The sequence below is a fragment of the Platichthys flesus genome, chromosome 4 (genome assembly GCF_949316205.1).
Source record: "Platichthys flesus chromosome 4, fPlaFle2.1, whole genome shotgun sequence".
NCBI lineage: Eukaryota > Metazoa > Chordata > Actinopteri > Pleuronectiformes > Pleuronectidae > Platichthys > Platichthys flesus.
Window position 1 is genome coordinate 7850444 of NC_084948.1, and position 20139 is coordinate 7870582.

Below are 20139 nucleotides of genomic sequence, written 5' to 3' on the forward strand. Positions count from 1 at the left end.
GTAAAGGCAAGGGGTAGTGATGGATAAGGTTTTCTTTATCAGGTTAAGTCTTTCATTCTCACGTTCCACCTTAAAACTATGAAATGAACTGAACTATGAACTAGTTCAGAATTTAAATGGTGAACTATGAACGTGAACTATTCATGTTTACTTGTATGAACTGAACTTTGAACTAGTTCATGAGAGGTGTGAACTTGCACAACACTGGACACTATATACGTATGTGTGTACATATACATATGCGTCATATATGTATATGCACAAAGCCTACATGTGTATGTATATATATATATATATATATATATATTGTAAGTGTGTGTGTGTGTGTGTGTGTGTGTGTGTGTGTGTGTGTGTGTGTGTGTGTGTGTATGTGTGTGTGCGTGCGTGCGTGGGGGACGTCAGCTCCGGTAAAATCGATCCGTATCCGTCCATGACACACTGTTGCCTTAGTAACCATCTGTGTTGTTCTACGGGAGCCCAGAGCTGAGGAGGATAAAAAACGGTTTGATTTTGTACGTTTTTTTAAGCCTTACAGAACAAGGTAGGTCTTTGGTGGATGAAGATACATGTTTGTTTCTTTAATGCTAGTAGCTAATAGTTTGAAAACACACGTTTCTGACCAACAGCTAGCTTAACCCTTGGTTACACAACATGGGTCAAAAGAGACCCGGCTCTGTTTTAATTGTCTATTTCTTTCCAGTGAATAAATGTGTTTTATCATTTTATCTAAGCATTCATTAAATATTTGTTTTGGATTGTCACAAATCATTATTTCCTTTTTCCTTTCTTACTTTCTAAACAGACTTTTACAAAAAATGACCCATAGAGTTTGTTTTCACTAAGGAACACCTGTCACTTCACACAGCTGCTTTTGTCCCTCTGATGTATGAAAGTCTTATTTTACAATCCATTACTAGTGAGAAAGAGATATATGAACAATACTAACTAGGTGTTAGCTAGCTAGCTTCTTTTCCGGCTAGCTATCATAGCTAGATCAACAAAATAAAACCTGAAATATGACAATATATACTTAATGGACTGATTGATTTGCTTTAGATCTGTATTCATCCAGAGTGTAAGTAGGCTATGCGAGTTGTGGGTGTGTCTTGGGTGATTCCAAGCCCCTTTGATGACATAGAATAATAAGCTATAAAGGAATATAACAAAGAAACACAGAGCCATGCATGAAATCACACAGGAAATGAAATAATTTTGGACCTATGTTGTACATTAGAAGGGGTTTGCATAGCTTGTGTATCAAAGGGTTATCAAGTAAAGTTGGAGCTCACTGTATCGTGTGTTTGTTAACGGTAGGAAGCTAGCGACAGTAAGTTTATAGATGTTTATTGGAAGAACTCCTAAGGCCTGTTGTTTTTTAAATCATTTCATATCATTAAGGAAAAACTGTTTCATGGCTGTTATTCGTTCACTATGAAGGAAATTACTTAAGCAGTACTTTCCAGAGGTGTGGACTCGAGTCACATGACTTGGACTCGAGTCAGACTCGAGTCATGAATTTGATGACTTTAGACTCGACTTGACAAAATGTAAAGAGACTTGCAACTCGACTTGGACTTCAAAATCAATGACTCGTGACTTCACTTGGACTTGAGCCGTTTGACTTGATAAGACTTGCTCCTTTCCCCAAAACACAAAGATTAAAAAGTATGTTATTAAGGAGCGCTCTGTATCTGTCATCGTGTTTGTGTGAGTCTGTGTGTGCAGCGCCGCCGCTCCCAAAACGCCCACTACGCGCTGTGCATTGGGCACCAAGTCCTGAGGGGGCACCAAAAAAAAGCAACTGAAAAATTATCATAGTTATTATAATTATGTAGCCGAGCGTTTGGTTGTATCACAAGTCCGGCTTCAGCCGACAAAGGACATGAGAGCAGGTCATGCGCTCGGGACAGCACACCCGTTTATTCTCCGTTCATTTTACAACTTCACTCATCACAGCACCCACTTCCTTTAAAACCCCCTTTCAAAACAAGAGTCACTACCAACAACCCACTTAAAACCGGAAATACAAATCAACCCTCAACAATAACGTCAGTAAATAAATTAGCTTACAATTATAATGCCGATATCATTTCAGTATAGAAATATTAGGTACCTTTTAGCCATGTATATCACAAAAAAGGCAGAACAAGAGATATATTAAATTGCTCAAAAAAAGTTAAAGAAGATTGATTATTCTTGTTTGTACTTATTGATGATTATTTAACGTAATCATAGAGGAGTTATGCTTAGGGCACCAAAATGGCTCGCAGCGGCACTGGGTGGAATCATACTACGTCCACATCGTGCACAAATGACTGACAGACTTTTGGCCAATTTGGTCTTTTGCAAATGCAATGCAGCATAGGGCCCTGACATATAAAAAGCACAACCCTGTTCATTGTTATGTTCAAGTATTTGTTATGTTTCTCACATGTACACACACACACACAGACAATATGAGGTGAGATAAATGAGATGAGATAAACACAGGACAGGACAGAAACTGCTGTGGAACTAGTTAAAATGCAAAATACACTGTTAGCACTTTTGTACAAATAATTACAGTTGCACTTGTTTTTTCAAATGTTTTCATTCTGTAGGAGTGGTTTAAAATGAAGAATATTCTTGCAAAATATGAGTTAAATGTTAAAAATGACTGGTTAATAGTGCAATAGGGAAGTGCAATGTTGGCACAATTTTTTTCTGTAATTTCAATTGCACTTGTTTTAATAAATAAATAAATACAGATTTTAAAAGCATACATGATCTGTATAAATATATTATTACTCAGTGATCAAAAGGACTCGAAAAGATTCGAAACTCAAACTGCAGGACTTGGACTTGACTTGAGACTTGTCAGTCTTGACTTTGGACTTGACTCGGGACTTGCCTGTCTTGACTTGGGACTTGACTCGGGACTTGAGGGCAAAGACTTGAGACTTACTTGGGACTTGCAAAAAAATGACTTGGTCCCACCTCTGGTACTTTCCAATGACTCTTTAATGCCATCTTTCACTTATATAAACATTTTTAGGAATTTGGCTGTATTTGTTATTTTTATCATAATTATTACAAAATATTTTCCATTATACGTCGTTCGAAGTTTGAAAGTGTGTTAACCTATGACCTGCTTTAACAGAATTACATTTATTGTAAAAATTTGACAAAAATTAATATTAATATGTTGTGGTGAATGCAGGAGTTAAAACTACAGCAACATGGACCAAAGCATTCCTCAGCAAACAGCTCCACCTGATCTCAGGAGTATTGAGGTCACAAGGAAAAAGTCAGAGCTCTTCAGTGGAGAATGTATGAGGCTGATCCAAGAGACTCATAAGGCATCTAAACGCATGCATCATAATGACAACATACAACTTGGTGAGTAGGCGACAATGTCTGTGATTGGTGAAGAGGGGTTGATGTTCAGGCTTTATTGCAACGCTTTATTCATCTGCTTCTCAGATCAGAGGGTCAAAGACATCCAGTTCCTGAAGAAGGAGTTGGAGCTGAAGGAGGAGATCATTGAGGAGATTGATAACCTCACAGCGTTCCAGGGCCGGGTGGTGAAGGCGCTGGAGGCCTGCAAGGAGCCTCTGAGGGTCACTACTCTCTGTCTGCAGGAGAGGTGAGGCTGGAAGATGATGGACTAAACAGGATATTGATTAGCCAGAGGAACAATTAACTACAGTGAAGTGATGTTAAAGGGAATACTGATGCACTTGAGTATTAGGATGTGAAATTTCGCAACAACACTATTGATTTTGAATTGATAATTTACAGTCAAATACTCTTAGCAGCCTGGTTCCTTTCACATTGTCTTTAAACCCCCAACCACTAGAAAGCAGTGTTGACTTTGGTTTTCATATGACAGTTTTCCATCCATCCTCTGTACCGCTTGTCCTTCATGGCTCACGTGGGGAAGCTGGGGCCGATCCCAACCACAGATCCCAGCTCACATTGAGCGAGAAGTCTATCAGAGAACCAGCTTTCATCAAATTACAATTACATAATTGCCTTGCTCTCAGTATCACAATATATCATAACACAGCAAGACATAACTCCTGCATCATGATACTTATCATTACCAAAAATGATATCAGATACAGAGATCCAATGTAGTGTTTGGATAGTTCCTAGTAGTCCCTTACAGCATATATATCTTTTGTTTTACCGATTTGAAAAGCATCTTTATTTTTCAGGAACTCAGTCTAAAGTTTTTTGTACAAACTTTTTCTTTCACTGTCAAGCTTATGCATAAATGATAACACGTAATAGGGAAATCTATTCTATCATCCGATTCTGTTCATAAGGCCTTTTTATGGCAGATATTTAAATTTGTCAGACACTGAGTAACTTTTAATGTGGTAGGCTACACGTGCACCTGAATGGGTCAGAGCCATCATTACTGTCATCAGGAGTTGCGCCTATGCGTTTTTATGTCATCAAGTCATATTATCTTAGATTTTATATAAGGTGTACAAGCACGGTGATGGAATGCTTAAGACTTTCGTATCACAATGTGAAGGTCAAAGTCCATTAATAATGAAATGGTTGTTAGTTTTAATCCCAGTTTGGCTGGGCCCTCTCTGTGTGGAGTTTGCATGTTCTTGCCGTGTCTGCCTGGGTTTTGTCTATTTACATTGGCTTCCTCCCACAGTCCAGATACTTGAGTAAGAATCAGAATTGGGGTTTTATTGACAAGTACGATTACACATGGAATCTACTTGTGTTGTAAATGGTCAATCTGCTGTAGGTCTGTGCATTGGCAAAAATATAAAACTTGGGATCATTATTTACAGGTTAAAAATACTAGAAATAGAGATGTAAAGTATGAAAGTTAGATATGTGCAATTTGAACGTTTTTACAGTGAGACAATATTGGACAAGGAAAGTTCAAATTCCATCCTCACAGGTTAGGACATTTATGCAGATTAGGGTTAGATTAACTTGAGTGAAGGCTGTTTGTCTCTCAATGTTGGTCCTGTGATGGAATTAGTTACCTCCCCACAAATGTCCGCTGGGATTGGTTCAAGCACGTGCCCCTGGACCCTCAAAGGAAAACGGTAAAGAGAAAGGATGCATGGATACGTTCTACAGCCTTTATGATCTATGATATGATGGCTGGATGCTAACAGAGGATGCAGACATGAGACAAATTAAGTTAAAAGCATTTCATCCATCAGCAGACTCAGGGCGACAACTTCAGCAAATAAACCTTGAATCTGAGGATTGAGAAGCTTTGTGCATCTTTTACCGATGCAGCAGCAGGATGGATATGCAGGTGATAAAAGTCATTTTAATGTATTCTGTTTCCTGCAGGATCAACCGTCCTCCCACTGAGACCCAGCAGGATGAGGTGACCAGAGAGCTGCAGAGGGAGGGGGATGCTGCAGAGGGGGCGGCTACCCTCCTGCAGCGTGTAGTGGAGCAGATATCTGAGCAGATTCGGTAAGAGGGACGGACGAGGTGTGACCCTGTGGACTCAAATGTCTTCAAACCTTTTTTGATTTTTAAATGTTTATTGTCGCGAAAACCAGCAGGACTATCAAATCCCTGGCTAGAGTTGATTTTAAAATCAAGACAGAACATATTGTTGTGTGTTCCAGACTGAACCAATCTGCCAGGTACCATTTAGAGGAAGATCTGAAGGAAAAGTATAAGGCTCAGTGCATCGACCACACCTGCACCCTCATGACCATCAATTCCATCAAAACACAGCTGGATTCCAAAAAAAACAAGAGTCTTTCGCAGAGGTGAGCTACGCCGATCTTTACCCTGTGAAGGTGAAAATATTTGGAGGATTTGAAATCCTTGTCTGGTCTCTCATATTCCCCTCAACATATCCACACTCTGCAAATGCACCAAATGAAATGTACTTTCCAGGTTTTCAAAGTAGTTGTGTTCGCATGTCTCCGTCTCTCAGTTCGGCAGTGACTCCTCAGCAGTGGGAGAGCACCTCCGAGATGAACATAGCCAAAGCGGAGCGGCAGAAGACCAACTCGCTGTCACTGCGGGCCTTCGCGGAGTCTGTCCTGGACCAGACGGCTGCTGACATGCTGAAGCAGGTCCAGGCTACAAAAATAGCCTTTCAGCTGAACGTCAATCAAATCAAGTCTGCCAAGAACCAGATGGAGAGTCAACTGAACAAGGTAAAGTGAAGAGCAGAGCAGTGGAGTGTGGTGTATATTTTCCAGAGAGATCGAGTGAGGTGAGAGGAAAAAAATTCAGGCCGAAGACGGCAGATTTTATAATCATAATTAGAGTTTAGTCAAAAGGGTTCTATTAAAAAAAATGACATTTCTGGATTGACTGGTGGAAAATAATGTGACAGATTATTTTCCTTGGGAAAGATTGAAATAACAGGAATCACAGTGGAGTTGATACTTTAAGAGACATGAAGTTTCATTTTTATTATTATAAAATGATCACTAAATATGATATAAGGTTACTGTTTTGTGACAGGCCATGATCGTGCATGCACAACTATTTATTTGTTGGCTTAAACTATTTAAAGCGGTCGCTGGTGTCAAAAGACAACTTTACTGTAAATGGTAAAACTACTAGAACATTTGAGTTTCTCTGCAACAAGTGGCAGCTAAATATTTAATATAAATGCTTAAAGGTAATCTGTAAATAAAACAAGTAGGTAGATGTTATAAATCACAAACCTTTAATTACAGCTACACATATTTAAGTGTCATAACGTTAGCCACTGTAGGCTACTGGTCACACCCAGTCGGTGTCTATTTTGTTAAAAAAAATTCAGTCATTTTAACATCATTCAGCCTAAAGTAAGACTTTAAACAGTAATTTGGTGTCAATAGTCAGCTCATGGTTCATCACTCGTGGATGTTAAAATCATCAGGCTGTGTTGTTACAACCTTATAACAACAAACCCAATCTGGTTATAGTCTCTTAGTAATATTGTATGATAAAAGTAAAGGACAAATTTATTTATTAAAGATGGAACTATAATGTGCATTACAAATACATTCAGTTGTTTGTTTTACTTCATATCATTTGCTCAATAATTTATTTGTACAGCTTTTTCATTTTTTCAATGGTGTGGTCCTGTTCTTGTATCAGGTTTATATCAAAGATTGATATAAACTTTGTGCAAATGTACCAGTAAGTGTAAACACTGGTTGACCTGGTGTCAAACGTCCGTCCTCTCTAGATTCTGTCTGAGTTTTCCAGCGTTCAGAAGATCCGAGAGGATCTCCAGGTGGCCATCACACAGAAGGAAGAGTTCCTGAGTCTGGCCCAGGCACGGATGGATTTGCGTCACCAGAGGCCTGACAGAGAGCGATGTCACGATCCGGCACAGATGCAGCTGCTCACTGAGGTCCAGCAGCTCAAAGCCCACATCAGAACGTAAGACATGGAACATCCACGTCAATGTGAAGAGAAGATGTATTAAAAACAAGTGAAAAGATGCCTGTGGGGATACACAGATGTCATAGCTGCTAATTAAAAAAATCTAGTAATAATAAAAATGGGAATAAATTAGGAGAATAAAATGGCAAATTTAACAGGTCAAACATTATGAGTAGAAATATAAAACCAAGGAAATATTGATATTTGATATTTACTTGATACCTCATTTTTGATGCTGTGTCAACACTTGGTCCTACTTTCTTGCTGTCCTTCTCATACATGCTGGTGTCTTGTTAAGAGATCTAACCAAGTCTCTGTATCTCTCCAACTTCAGACTGGGTGAGGCAGTGGCCCGGTCGGAGGAGGCGCAGTGTGCTCTGGTTCGCTGCCAGCGCGAGCTGCAGGATCACATCAACATGAAGGCCACCGCTCTCTACGTCGATGAGGTCATTTGCGCCCAGCACAGGGAGTCCATTGTCATACACAACTTCTGAACAGTCAGCAACAGGAGGGCTCTGCACATGGCCGTGGTTGATTTCACAATGCAGCATTCATATGAAATTAAGTTAGAATTTTGTGATATTATATTTGTAGTATGATCGAAACTGGGTTTGAAATTTATTTTCTTGATTCAGTTTGACTTGATTTGATTTGATGATTATTTTGGCTCCAATCCTATTAATTAGTTTGTCCCCCTCATTATATTAATATCTCTCTCTCTATCTATCTAAAAATACACAATCACAAATCTCATTGGTGGAATTCAAATTGTATCTGCTGTTTGATGTAGTTCATTAAATGAATAAAATATGCCCATATTTAATATAAAGGTCAAGTGAGTCGTGTTTTGGTGGATCTATTGGTAAAAATGAAATGCTAATTCATATTGTCTTCATTAGTGTATTATTATTCCATTTCCTTAGAATGAGCTCTATAAGAGCAGGTCCTCCTCCATGAAGTCCACACTGTTACTACACCTTAGGATCATGGTGGTGCAATATGTTGGACTTATTGCACCACCATGCAATAATGGTGTAGGAACATGGTACATATATATATACAAACATACATACATACATGCATGCATACATATAACATACACACAAAGTAATCATATATAAGTACTTTAATATCTGTTGAATTATTTGTTGGTTCTGTTACAGTACATTTTGTTTCATCACAACTTGAGAAAATATGTTTCTCTTTAGTTAGAAAAATAAAATAAAATAAACAACAGCTAATATAATTCATTCCAGCAAGCCAGTAGCATTCAGCAAAAGAGAGCGGAAAGTTCAGAACAGCAATACTAAAAACCAAAAGCTCTCCTAACAAGAAAAGGCGATGAAAACCACGCCGTGTTATGATCAAATAATCGTATCTATATTAATGATACACACGGTTTCAAAATTAAGCAGCATAGTAAAGTACATTAATTGTAAAGCAACAATAATTTCAGAGGCACTTGCTGAATCCTAATGTTTCTTTTAAAACACACCAATAAAAATGAGTAAAGCTGTCGGTACTTATTTATAACAATCATCAGTGTAACATATCATGGAGTTCTCCATCTGACTGTGATGCCACAAACAGTACTTGTACTATAAATCGGAAGAAACGCTGGTAGGTTAACGAGGCAGCGAGCTGAAAATGAGTCATAAGCAATCTTCAAAAAGTCAAAGTTTAATTTTCTATATCTATGTTTTCAAGTTCTCCAGGAGCAACCACGTTTATTCTACAATACTATGAGGAGAAAATCTAAACTTATACATCTTTTCTTATCTTCCTAGAAACAGTCCACTCACACAGCAAAGTAAAATACCTTTGTTAACCTACAAATATTTCAATTAAAAAAACATTTAAAACACAAAAAGGTCCAGCTTTCAAAACACAGCAATCATTTCAGGATAGGAAACATATTAAATTAGATAAGGAATTCTTCACTTCCATAAATTTGAATTTCACTTAATTTCCGCCCTTAACATTTTTTTTCAGTCATTATCTAGTACCAAAAAGTACGTCAGTAAAATATCTGAAGTGTGTGGGCTAACAAAACTAAAGTGCCATTTCAGTTTCCTCTCACATTGAAGTACAGAAGGCCAAGTTTCAACAAAGAGCATAAAATGTCACACACATTTCTCTTTTTGATTCACATGTTTTGATCGGAGATCGGGACACTGGACCAAAATCCTGATTTATAAGACTCTGGATACTGGCAGCTAACAGAGCTAATAGCTCCCTGGTGGTAATGAGATATGTAACTGAACAACTTTATGTTCAGTGGTTCTACAAACTTCAACAGTTTGAGGTAAAATTCGCTGGTTATACACTGACTCGATCCTTATTTTACAGCATTTCTTTTTGACAATTCTCTCCCACAGATACGAAGCTCTGATTTCCCCTTCAACGGGAAATCCTTTTTAATCCAAAGATTTAGGACAGACTCAACTGAGTAGATGGAAACTTAAGCCTTTACCTAAATTAAGTTAAGGCAAACTAGTTACGAGAGGGATTCATGGATAGCCATCTCTTTGTGTTTGCTAATTCAGCAGTGAATGGTTGCTTCAGCAGTGAACCAAGCATTAACCTTGTTAGCAATTGAAAACACAAATTGCCAATGGGCATTGTTACCTTTGCATTTCCCTTTTCCTTTTATTCAGTGTAGTAAGTTTGTTCTCAACTTACTTCAACTTCCTACTATTCCTTCAGCCTCATGAAGGCAGCTCTGACAGCATTTGGAGGTTTTCAAAAGTTTCTTCATGAGCAAAGCCATTAACTTTGAACCAAAGTTTGAAACTCAAATCCTGTGAGTCTAAACAGAGCTCTTAGTAGACTTACAGACTGAATGAGCTTTAAATTGCAGCCAGTGACTTCACATATAAAGATGGACGACATGACAGTTTTTAAAAGTGGAGGCAAAACCTTAAGATTGCCCCCTGGTGGCTGGCTGCAGGTTACCAACACACACCATGTTAGCAGCTGGGACATGGACCAAGCTAAAAAGTCAAATCACACACCAAATAAATGTTCCGTAAGATGATTTCTATCATTTTAGGTCGTTCTTATTACACTACAGGTTTATTTTCGGATAAGTTCATTAGTTATTTGATGCTAAAAAACAGGGTGAAATTTTATGATTGACAGCTGTGATTGATTTACAGTTGGTTTGGCAGGTATCAGCATGACCTTGATATAGCAGCCACATACTACTAAACAGACTCTGGCTTTAATTAACGTCACCAGCACGAGATAGTAGCCTCTGTGTCAGAGACCTTTTGGTTACATTTTTGTACTATGGGGAGGAAGTAGAGTCAAGTCGCCCATCTCAATAAACCATCATTGGTCTCAGCCTCTGCTGAAGCTCCATCTGCAGATCATTTTTATAAACAGGCCAAATACAAATGTCAAACTACATTAAGTAACCTGACCCACTCCTTTCACCTGACAACCACATTTTAGCCCCCAAGATAAAGCTGGCAGTTCTTTGCTCCGACTAAAGCTAAATTAAGTCTAACTTTCCAGTGTAATGTGCCCAGTCGCAGGTTTTCAGAGCTCAGACTCTTGTTAACACACAGAGAATGTGACCATAGGAACCAGTTGTACAAAAAAGGTATACAGACCACAGGGGTGTTAAGTAAACAACTCCAGTAGCATTAGAGAGGCCAGTGGGGCATTTCCTAAACTGCTCTTTCACTGACAGGTGAAGAAGCACAGTTATGAAAAATCTGGTCATAGTTCAGGAAATCCAGGTCCAAACTGTTTCATCTCTACATTATATCACAGTTATGACTCCTGGAGATCAGTCTCAAACACCTTAACTTGCTACAATTCTGTCTAGTCTGTTAATCTGGTCATGTAGCAAGCCTTCCTCATTGGCTACCTTGGACTCGTGGACCTAAAAGAGAAAGAGGCAGATCACCCTGGAGCTTTATGAACAAGACCAGGTACCACTGTTTAAATCAGCTGTTTAAAAACTCTAATACATCATTCACTCACCTTGAATGGTTCACTGATTCCAATGATGCCCCGCAGAGTATTACTGTAGTAGCACAGCACACACTCTCCTCCATGCACAGGGATTTCCTCCTTACTAACATAGACCTACAGAAACAGAGACACACTCATTAAACTGTGGGAGGTTCATCGTCTTTTTACTTATTGGTGCAAATCTACTACCTGTATGACTTCTTCATTGAAAGCCACCTCATCGTCTTTGACCCACGTGTAGGTGATGTAGTCTGTCAAACTGGAGAATCCAACCTGAATGTCATACAAACATTTATGACTCACCTACTGCAATATCACATTTAAGCTGGCATTGGTTACCTGTTGTTATTAAACTGACCTTATAAAGACCAATCCAGTCCCATGAACTGGAGCGGAAGGGCTGCAGAGGGCTGTAAAGGACCATGGCATCAATGTCTGAGCTCCATTCGCCCTCCGCCTGCAGATGCACGAGAGGAGTCTCGTACATCTTCCTCAGCTGGATGAGAGGAGAAATAATCTTCTGTATCAATACAGTTTTAGTTTTCTGATAGTAAATTAGTCTATAAATTAATCTGTGCAAAGCAAGCATTTACATTTCAATTGTGGGATCCTGGAAACAGAATTGCATCGCTAATAATTAGTCAGGTAAAGAAGAAAGAGCAGTTAGACAGTCTGATCAAGAGCATGCCAAGTCACAGCCTTGCAACAGGTGATGGCTACTTACATAGAGCCGCAATGATGTGTATTCAGCAGCTAAACTGTAGGTGTGTGTTAGAGATAAGAATGGAAGCTCTGTTCAGCTCTCATTGCTTTTGTAGCTTTGACCTGAATCTCTGCAGTTCGTTTCACTCCTCTGTGCTATTCACCGATACGTCTCAGCCCAGTTTCAGCAGTATTCACTTATTGATGATGATGATAATGGTGCAGATCTCTGCAATTACTAGTACCAGTATAACATCGTAAACAGTAGAAAGAATGGCAAAAGATAGTATATAAGTAATACCCCAGTTGCAATATAGACCAATTATCCTTTAAAATCAACTCCTAAGACTGGGAAAGCACAATCACAAATTTTTCATATTGTTTATAAATCACAGACACTACATTCAAAAGGCAAAACATTGAGACTTCACCTTTGACCACCAAATTCAAATCAGGTCAAGTGAAATTCGTTAAGATTTTGAGAAAATGTCCTAAAGGTGTTACGTTCACGAGACCAAACATTTTATTTGGAGGCTGTAGTGACCTTATCCTGACCAACAAAATCAAATCAGTTAATCCCTGAGTCTAAGTGAAGACCACATCGATTCGCTTGCGGTTGGCAGCGCAATTTTTTCTTTTGTAAGAGATTGTGGGATTCAGTTAAAATAACCCATATTATATGGGTTCATGGTAACATCGAGCATATTGCAGAGAGCAACAGTGTGACTTATAGATATTTTAAGACATTTTTTAGAGCAAAAACACGTACGGATTGTTAAATGTAGCTGTGTCATTGTGCAGAGAACAGGTTCTCACCTCAAGTGTGAAGATGCCAATGACGGGCTTGTGGTCACTGATGGTAAACTCCATGTTGCTGGTGTACATGTCCTGCCTGATCCTCAGAGGGTACTCCTCCTCCTCCTCCTCCTCCAGCTCCTTGACCTTCTTCACTAGCTCCGAGTTGTCATCTTGTTCATCAGAGGTTAGGTCTTTGGGCCGGAGACGCCACAGGATTCGGTCTGTCCAGGCAGGTTTGCGTTTCTTTCCACTGGACAGGTGGCAAACACAAATTGCAACAGATAGCAAAGGGCTTCAGTCAGAAAACGCATTCAAAGATTTATAGCAAGAATCACCACTGTTGTCCGGTCCTGGATGATAAATGAGAGAGAGGTGGGAAACAGAAAAATGTGTAACTCCTAAATAATGATGAGACAACTCTTCCCTCGAGGATAGGCCAATTTGAGGAAGAAACTATAGTTTCATAAGTGATAACCTGAAAGCATTCAGCAAAGAGAGGGTATTTTCCACACTAAGCAATACGAACATTTATTATAATTAGTTAATAGTTACTTTAGTTCTGTATTTTTGTATAAATATATGCAAGACCTTAAAAAAATGTTTTGTTGAACATTATGATGCCACAGCTTAGTTGACCTTTGACTGTTTGTCTATAAAAAGTCCTAATTTCAAAATGTTATTCCTTTAAGAGATTTAAATTAAATCCAAAATGTATTTCCCAGAACTGAATCTCTTAAAAGACCTAAGAGGACTTCACACTGTCATATAGACATTAGTATGCATGATGCTTTGGTCTTTGATTTAATGAATGCACATAGAGACTAAATCAACCAATGTCACATTATGTGACATTGTTTAAAAAAAGACTGTACAGACTAAACAAAACATATTGTTATTGAGCATGCATGTTAGCTGTTATGTAGCAGCTTTTCTGTTTCAACACTTTTAAATAAACAACAGTCGGTTAAATGTGGGTTAATGTAGACCGCTGTTGGCTATTTAAAGGCACCCCGTAGAGTTCTTTTATGAAATAAAAGTTTCCTTTAGTTTTCGTTTCCCACAAACCCCATTTGGTTAAACCCTTAATAAATATGCTGTACACCTTTTCCACTGCATTTGTTGAGACTTTCTTTATTTGATAATTTGTAAAGTTTTGTAAACACTCCTTAATGCCGGTTTTTTGTGTATTATCATTTCCACCGGTCATCAGTGAAATAGTCCGAACTAGACATAAAGATAATATTGCTACTTATAGCCACTAGTGGTCATAAACTATACAGGGTACATTTAACAACAAAATCATCTCCTGAGTTCCTGAATACTGCTCAGATAGTATTCAGTAACAAAACAAGCTTTCCAGTCTTTTCTTATCAGGGACAACCTGATATGTGACTGAAAAGGCAGTTAGTGTTATGCTTGTTGTTTCATCTGCAGCGTATCACAGATAAAACCCATCCTTGTTAATGTTTAAAAGTCACAACCGATGGCTGTACAGTATATAAAGATGGACAATGCTTCAGCACTTCCTCCGGATGTATAACAATGAAGTTAACATATCTCATTTACAGTAACCTTCGTCTTGTGCCTTTGACGTAATTCTGAGATCATCATCAAAAATTGAATTAAAAAAAGTCTTCAGTGGGACCTATACTGCAGGCGGCCACTAGGGCAATTCCGATTTGGATTTGGTTTCACTTTTGGAAGTGGTCATCTGACAATCTCTATATACTGTCTATGGTTCCAGCAGGAAACAAGTATACTCCTTGTTAAAAGTTGTGTATACGCATAAACTGCAGTGGTGGATTAAAAAAGGGTTAACCTGAATGGAGATTTGGATAAAAATGCACTTTGTGGTCTTACTTAAAGCCAAACCATGTCTTGCAGAGCCTGTGAAGTTGAAAAGAGGTGTAGATGAAATATATACAAAAGAATATTTTAAGAAGCAGGTACTTAAAATGGAGCAGATTATAAAAAGCTAATTTATGAGTAGCTTGCCTGCTGTCGTAGGTATCAGAGTTCAAGTCAAACTTGTACGTGGGTTGAAAGTCCAGAGGGCCTTCCTCAAATTCCTGAAGTTTCTGTTCTCTCTCCTTCATCATGATCAACTGCAAAGGACAACACAAACACAAACACACCATCCATTAAAGCTGGTGTACAACTGAGACCTGAACCTTTCACATGAGCTGGAAATCTGGGGAAAATTCTTTAAGTGTCAAACCTGGTCTTTGCTCCACAGCAGGTTGTAGGTTTGATTGTTGATACAGGTGCGGACAAAGTGCATGCCGTGGTCCTGAATTCGGAAGTTGAGATCTCCGAACCAAAAGACCAGACTTGTGATACAATGAGATGAAGCTTCATATTAGCCATAATGAAACATTTTTATCGGCAAAGTGGAGATTGGTTATTCTATTCAGCTGCTTACTTGTGGTCAGCAATTCTTGGAGTATTTTTACATGCAAACGTTTGCGTGTCCATGATGTACTCAAACTCGTCCACTCTCTCAGTGGCATATTTCATATGAGCAGCCAAATGACAGTTGAGAAAACAGAGCATGTGGCCATAGAAAGACAAACGGATGGAAACACCACCTTTGTTCCCCTGAGAGAAAAAAAAGGCAAAGATTAGAAACAGGAAAAAAAACTAGTACTGTTTAAGAAGCTTTTCACTTTCCAATTTTAAAGGTCCAGTGTGTGAGATATAGGTGAAATGATGATACCAGTGTATTTACAACTACGACATGAAGACATAACTATCAATTTATACCAATTGCAAAAAAGAACAGCTCATATGCTACTTTTTATATTTTCTAAAAATGAAAATGAGATTTAAAACATTTACTTCGGTTTCTGTGCTTTGGTTTTGACATATTTTAAACAAATGAAGGAAGCTTCATGGTTGAAGTTGGATAAATGGCCTAAAGGGATATCACTTGGGTCAGAATCAGTTGAAGCAGCTTTGACAAAGAAAAAAATAAGGTGATTAAATGATTAAGTTGCATTGTTGGTAATCCAAACAACAGGCAGGTTTAAATTTGGAGGGAGAGAGAGAGACCAGGAACAGTTGGGTAACCATCATATTTAAGCCAGTTCAGACCAGTTGATATAAAGGAAATAATAAGACATATGGAGAAAGCAGGAGATTCACCAGTCAGACGTGTTAACAACGACAAAGAAATCTTTATGCTGAGGGGAAGTGCTGCAGGCAGCACTAACTGCAAGTGAGTGGGGGCATTGATGCTGTTTCTAGCACTCACAAGATGAAAAACAAAAAGATGTTACTCTATTTCATCCTGAGATATTTGTATTCCTTACGATTGATTTTCAGTTTCGCATTTAGAAACAACATCAATGCCCCCCACTTTACACGGGAGCTGGCAGGAGAATCTCTGTAGAATATCAGCAGCCACTGACTCTGACATTTGCGTTTTCACATACATTCCTCTGGATAGCTGGTGTGTGTTTCCGTTTACCCAATATCCAAAAATGCCGGTACGTGTGTATGTGGCCTGGATGTCGCTGATGAAGGGGACATGCTGCAGTTTGGAGAAGAAGAGCAGCAGCAAACCCTGCATTCTGATAGAGGACACCTGAAACACACACATGGCCACACTGAGCGTAAACTACAGCAAACTCTCTAAAGTCAGCATTTTATGTAAATCTAGGTGATGGTAATAACTAATCACCTAACACTAAAAATCTGGCCATCAAACGTTCTAACTTGCCGAACATAAAACAAACAGTATGTTACACTATCTGTACTACACTTCTAATATGAGTGCAGGAATAAGAGGGTGTTTAGAGAGGATCTGTACCTTAACGTAATTCCGTGGTGCTAAGATTGACATAAACAGATGACTCCATGGATCATTGAATACAACATCTGACACGAATCTCAGTGGCCCTGAGTACACCTCCTGCAAACTAACACACACACACACACACATATTTAATTGTGAGTCACTCTTCTGATACCCAGTTATATAACCAGACGTCCGACGCTGTCGCCACCTACCCGATGACGTAGAGGTCCGGGCTTTTTGGGGAGTTCAGATGGAGAAGCAAGGTTACGTCGTCTGGAGGATCAGCTGTGGCCACATTCCACGTCACCATGTGAAGCCTGTGGACATCGAAGGAAAAAAATGTACACAGAATTTCCCACCGAAATAAGTATCATCAGTAATAGATAATGTCCAATGTACATTCAAAGACCTTCATTCAGTATTCCGAAAACCAAAACGGAGCCCAGGGTGACAGTAAGCTAAACGCTCTTACAGTATATGCACTGTGCTGCAATAACGAGCCAGTCAGGCTGCTACAGTTACCACATAATGAGACGTATCATCCTTGTGCCTTAACTCATAGAATCCATTATAATTCATTTCTGTGCTCTGAAACACATGTTGGACTGGAGGGGTTAATTTACCAAAAATCCAAAGTGTGTTTTGTTGGCCTGTAATAATTCAGTACGTTGAAAAAAAAAAAAACGAAAATAAAACATGAAAGAATGTGAAAGGGAAATAGCAACAGAAGTTAACCATAGGAAAGAGGGAGTCATGCACACAACACACACACGCACACTATCGCCACCTCCATCATTCAGGAAAGACAAGTGAAGAGGTGACATTGGTTCTCCACCTGAAGCGCCCTTTCTTCTGGGTGTTGGCCCTCTTGCCAAATAAGAGGAAGGCGTTATCCAGTGTCTTGACCACTTTCTCACGCAGTTCATCTTTGGCATCCAAGTCATCCACGCAGGTCAACAGCTGGTTGAGCCGGTGGTGCAGAACCAGCTTGCTGCCCGACGACTGTGTGGCATCGCTGCAGAGGCTTTCAGATCGGACACGTTGTATGTTGCCTAAAAGCTGATTGATTTCATCCATTCTCCCTCAGGAATCGATGTTAAAAAATAAGGAAGCAAAAATACTTGCAAAAGGACCACCACTTGCTCCGGTAGAAAAAAAAATCCCAAATTGAATGATTGGAAATAATTCCGTATTGCATGAAAGGAATCAAATGAGCGTCAGTGTACGGTTCTGGTGGCTCCTGTAGAGTCAAACCGCTGAGTGAAATGAGAGAAGTACTGGCTTAAGGATTTGGGTATTCCACATTTGGAGTGATTAGGGAGCTGGTTCATTATTAGCACAAGTCCTCTTTGTCTACTTAAAACCACGTTTAATCTCACTGTAAAATGTTTCAACATGAGGCCTATTAATAAATTATGAAACCAACTTGCTATTTGAGCATTAAAACCTCTGTCCCTTTGCAGGCTGCTTAGCACCCTCCTGGATGGCAACACATTGTTTTTTCCTTCAAATCCGCATTAGGTGGGTATTATTGGTCAGCACCGGTGCATTGTTGGCCAGTTCGTAGACTGGCAGACACAGCACTGTGTGTGTTATTGCAATAGATTGAGGGTTTGAAAACTCTTAAACTCACACATGACTGACTCAGACAACAATGATAGAAGCAATGAGAAATCGCAACAGAAAATACTCCAGCAAACTAAATGAATGTATAGTGTATAAATTATGTGCCAAACGTAAATTTCGCATTCCAGATCCCTTGAGCCCCAAATGACATGGCCATATTTAGGATTCCACCAACCTAACATGTGGATGTGGATCTGCACCAAATTATATCTGCTGGTGGCTGATAACACCTGCTAACATCATCTGGTAGTGGGTAACTTAAATTGTGCAGAAGACCTCCAAACATACAATGGACAATCACCATAGTGTATTATATATATATATATATATATAAGAAATACACTCATAAATATCAGTTCTTTAAACATGTCACATTTTTCTCCATTTAGATCCAGGAATAATTCCCTGAAAAATCTACCAAAATGTAAAAAAAAAAAATTAAATTCCTGGGTCTGCCCCCTGATCAAGATCCACTCCTAAATGTAATGGGTTCTGCTCTGACCCATACTGCATCCCTCCACCAAGTTGTGTTACTCTGTCCTGTGCCTTTAATGTAATCCTGCTCACAAACAACAGACAGACAAACTAAAGCAGACCAAAACATAACTTCTTTAAAAATACTACAATCTGCAATCAAGATTACACAATTCCGTTAAACTGAACACTGACCAGACACCAGATCACTTATACACCACAAATCATCTCATCAATGAGCTATAAACCCTGTCATTTTACAGCCGTGTCAGTAGAACAACAGTGGTCTTAGGGCTGAAGTGGAAATTATCTCAGGCTAAGGTCCATTCAAAAACCTGCCATGTTGACGGTACAGCCTATTGACAACATACTGCTGAACTGCACGTCTCTCTAAAGCCAGATACAAACCTCAACTCCCACTGTGTTGTCAGGGAACACGTGATCCAAACGAGATCAAGCCATTTACTGTATCTCTTCTTTAACTGATCTATTAGAAGTTAAAGAACACACCTTGCAGGTCTGTGTGTGGTTCACATGAGTGCTCACCAACCTGAAGCTGTGTGTGTTGGTGTCTCCCCTCTCCGGCTGCTCCTCCTTCTCCTCCATCTTCTTCTCCACAGCTGGAAGACGATGACACAAACCCACCCGGTGGCAGCTGCAGCCCGAACCAAGCACAAACACTGATCAATGCAATATTACTGCTTTGAGTTCCGTCACACTCACACACAAGTGTTAGCTAACGATGCTAACAACTTAGCTGGAAACTCTGAGAGCGTGACAGCTGTTTTGTGCACGCTTGTTATGACAGCACTCATAACTTCAGCCAAGCTAAGTTCTTGAGGCTAAGCTAACATCAACATCACGCCCCGATGCTGTTAAACGGTAATGTAAACATTAGCTAACAGCTACACTGTGCAGCTAACTGAAGCTAGCTTCCTAGAATCAAACAGTCGAGCTAAATGTGTTTCATCGTGTTCTACCTGGAGGTGTGAGCTGACTGGTTTCCGCTGTTTATCTGCTTCTTGACAGACGTGTTTTAAACATCGACATAAACAGGTAGTACAGTAGCTTCTCAGAGGATGGAAGTAAACTGAAATTGCTCCGCCCCTTATCCGGTAAAAACAAAAGATTTGCCTTCAAAATAAAGTTAACAGTAGCTTTTAAGACTAGCTTCAGCTGTAGTTATCGTTTACAAGTTTATTCAAAAATCTCGCCATTATAAACTGCCCGACAGAAGGTTCCTCTTAAGTTTGAGTAAATAGTAAAGGTGTGCATTGAGATGTAATTAATGTAATTTAATGCCGTATTTCGTGTTTTCGAGTCTGTAAAGGCTTATGGTTATGCTTTTGTTCTGAGGGATCCAGTGTCATAAGTTGTGG

The 20139-nt window shown here is 39.2% G+C and overlaps 2 protein-coding genes across 3 annotated transcripts; one reads left to right on the forward strand and one right to left on the reverse strand.

Annotated features, from left to right (window-relative positions):
* Window positions 1-464: 464 nt before the first annotated feature.
* On the forward strand, window positions 465-7900 carry tekt1 (tektin 1). Its single transcript, XM_062385744.1, has 8 exons — window positions 465-541; window positions 3200-3378; window positions 3463-3625; window positions 5320-5448; window positions 5607-5753; window positions 5924-6149; window positions 7178-7374; window positions 7712-7900. The coding sequence occupies exons 2-8, from the start codon at window positions 3219-3221 to the stop codon at window positions 7869-7871; spliced, it is 1182 nt and encodes a 393-aa protein (XP_062241728.1). The 5' UTR covers window positions 465-541; window positions 3200-3218; the 3' UTR covers window positions 7872-7900.
* A 588-nt stretch (window positions 7901-8488) lies between these two features.
* inpp5ka (inositol polyphosphate-5-phosphatase Ka) lies at window positions 8489-19864 on the reverse strand. Of its 2 annotated transcripts, none has more exons than XM_062385743.1 (13): window positions 19741-19864; window positions 19311-19415; window positions 16873-16977; window positions 16673-16781; window positions 16331-16447; window positions 15284-15459; window positions 15080-15191; window positions 14857-14966; window positions 12880-13111; window positions 11720-11857; window positions 11551-11634; window positions 11371-11475; window positions 8489-11269 (listed from the first exon to the last, which is right to left on the reverse strand). In XM_062385743.1, the coding sequence occupies exons 2-13, from the start codon at window positions 19364-19366 to the stop codon at window positions 11189-11191; spliced, it is 1425 nt and encodes a 474-aa protein (XP_062241727.1). In that variant the 5' UTR covers window positions 19367-19415; window positions 19741-19864; the 3' UTR covers window positions 8489-11188. The 2 variants fall into 2 exon arrangements, with proteins under 2 accessions (XP_062241727.1, XP_062241726.1); XM_062385742.1 differs by having other exon boundaries at window positions 19311-19380; window positions 19741-19841.
* Between the last annotated feature and the right edge of the window lie 275 nt (window positions 19865-20139).

What these genes read in the sequence shown, in the direction of transcription:
- inpp5ka (XM_062385743.1), bottom strand. Translation starts at nt 19,366, where the DNA reads ATGGAGGAGAAGGAGGAGCAGCCGGAGAGGGGAGACACCAACACACAC. An exon ending in TCTGATACCTACGACAGCAG is followed by an intron (nt 13,112 to 14,856) that starts GCAAGCTACTCA and finishes CCACCTGTCCAG; the next exon opens with TGGAAAGAAACGCAAACCTG. An exon ending in TTGGCATCTTCACACTTGAG is followed by an intron (nt 11,858 to 12,879) that starts GTGAGAACCTGT and finishes CCTCTCATCCAG; the next exon opens with CTGAGGAAGATGTACGAGAC.
- tekt1 (XM_062385744.1), top strand. Translation starts at nt 3,219, where the DNA reads ATGGACCAAAGCATTCCTCAGCAAACAGCTCCACCTGATCTCAGGAGT. An exon ending in TAATGACAACATACAACTTG is followed by an intron (nt 3,379 to 3,462) that starts GTGAGTAGGCGA and finishes TCTGCTTCTCAG; the next exon opens with ATCAGAGGGTCAAAGACATC. An exon ending in CAGATATCTGAGCAGATTCG is followed by an intron (nt 5,449 to 5,606) that starts GTAAGAGGGACG and finishes TGTGTGTTCCAG; the next exon opens with ACTGAACCAATCTGCCAGGT.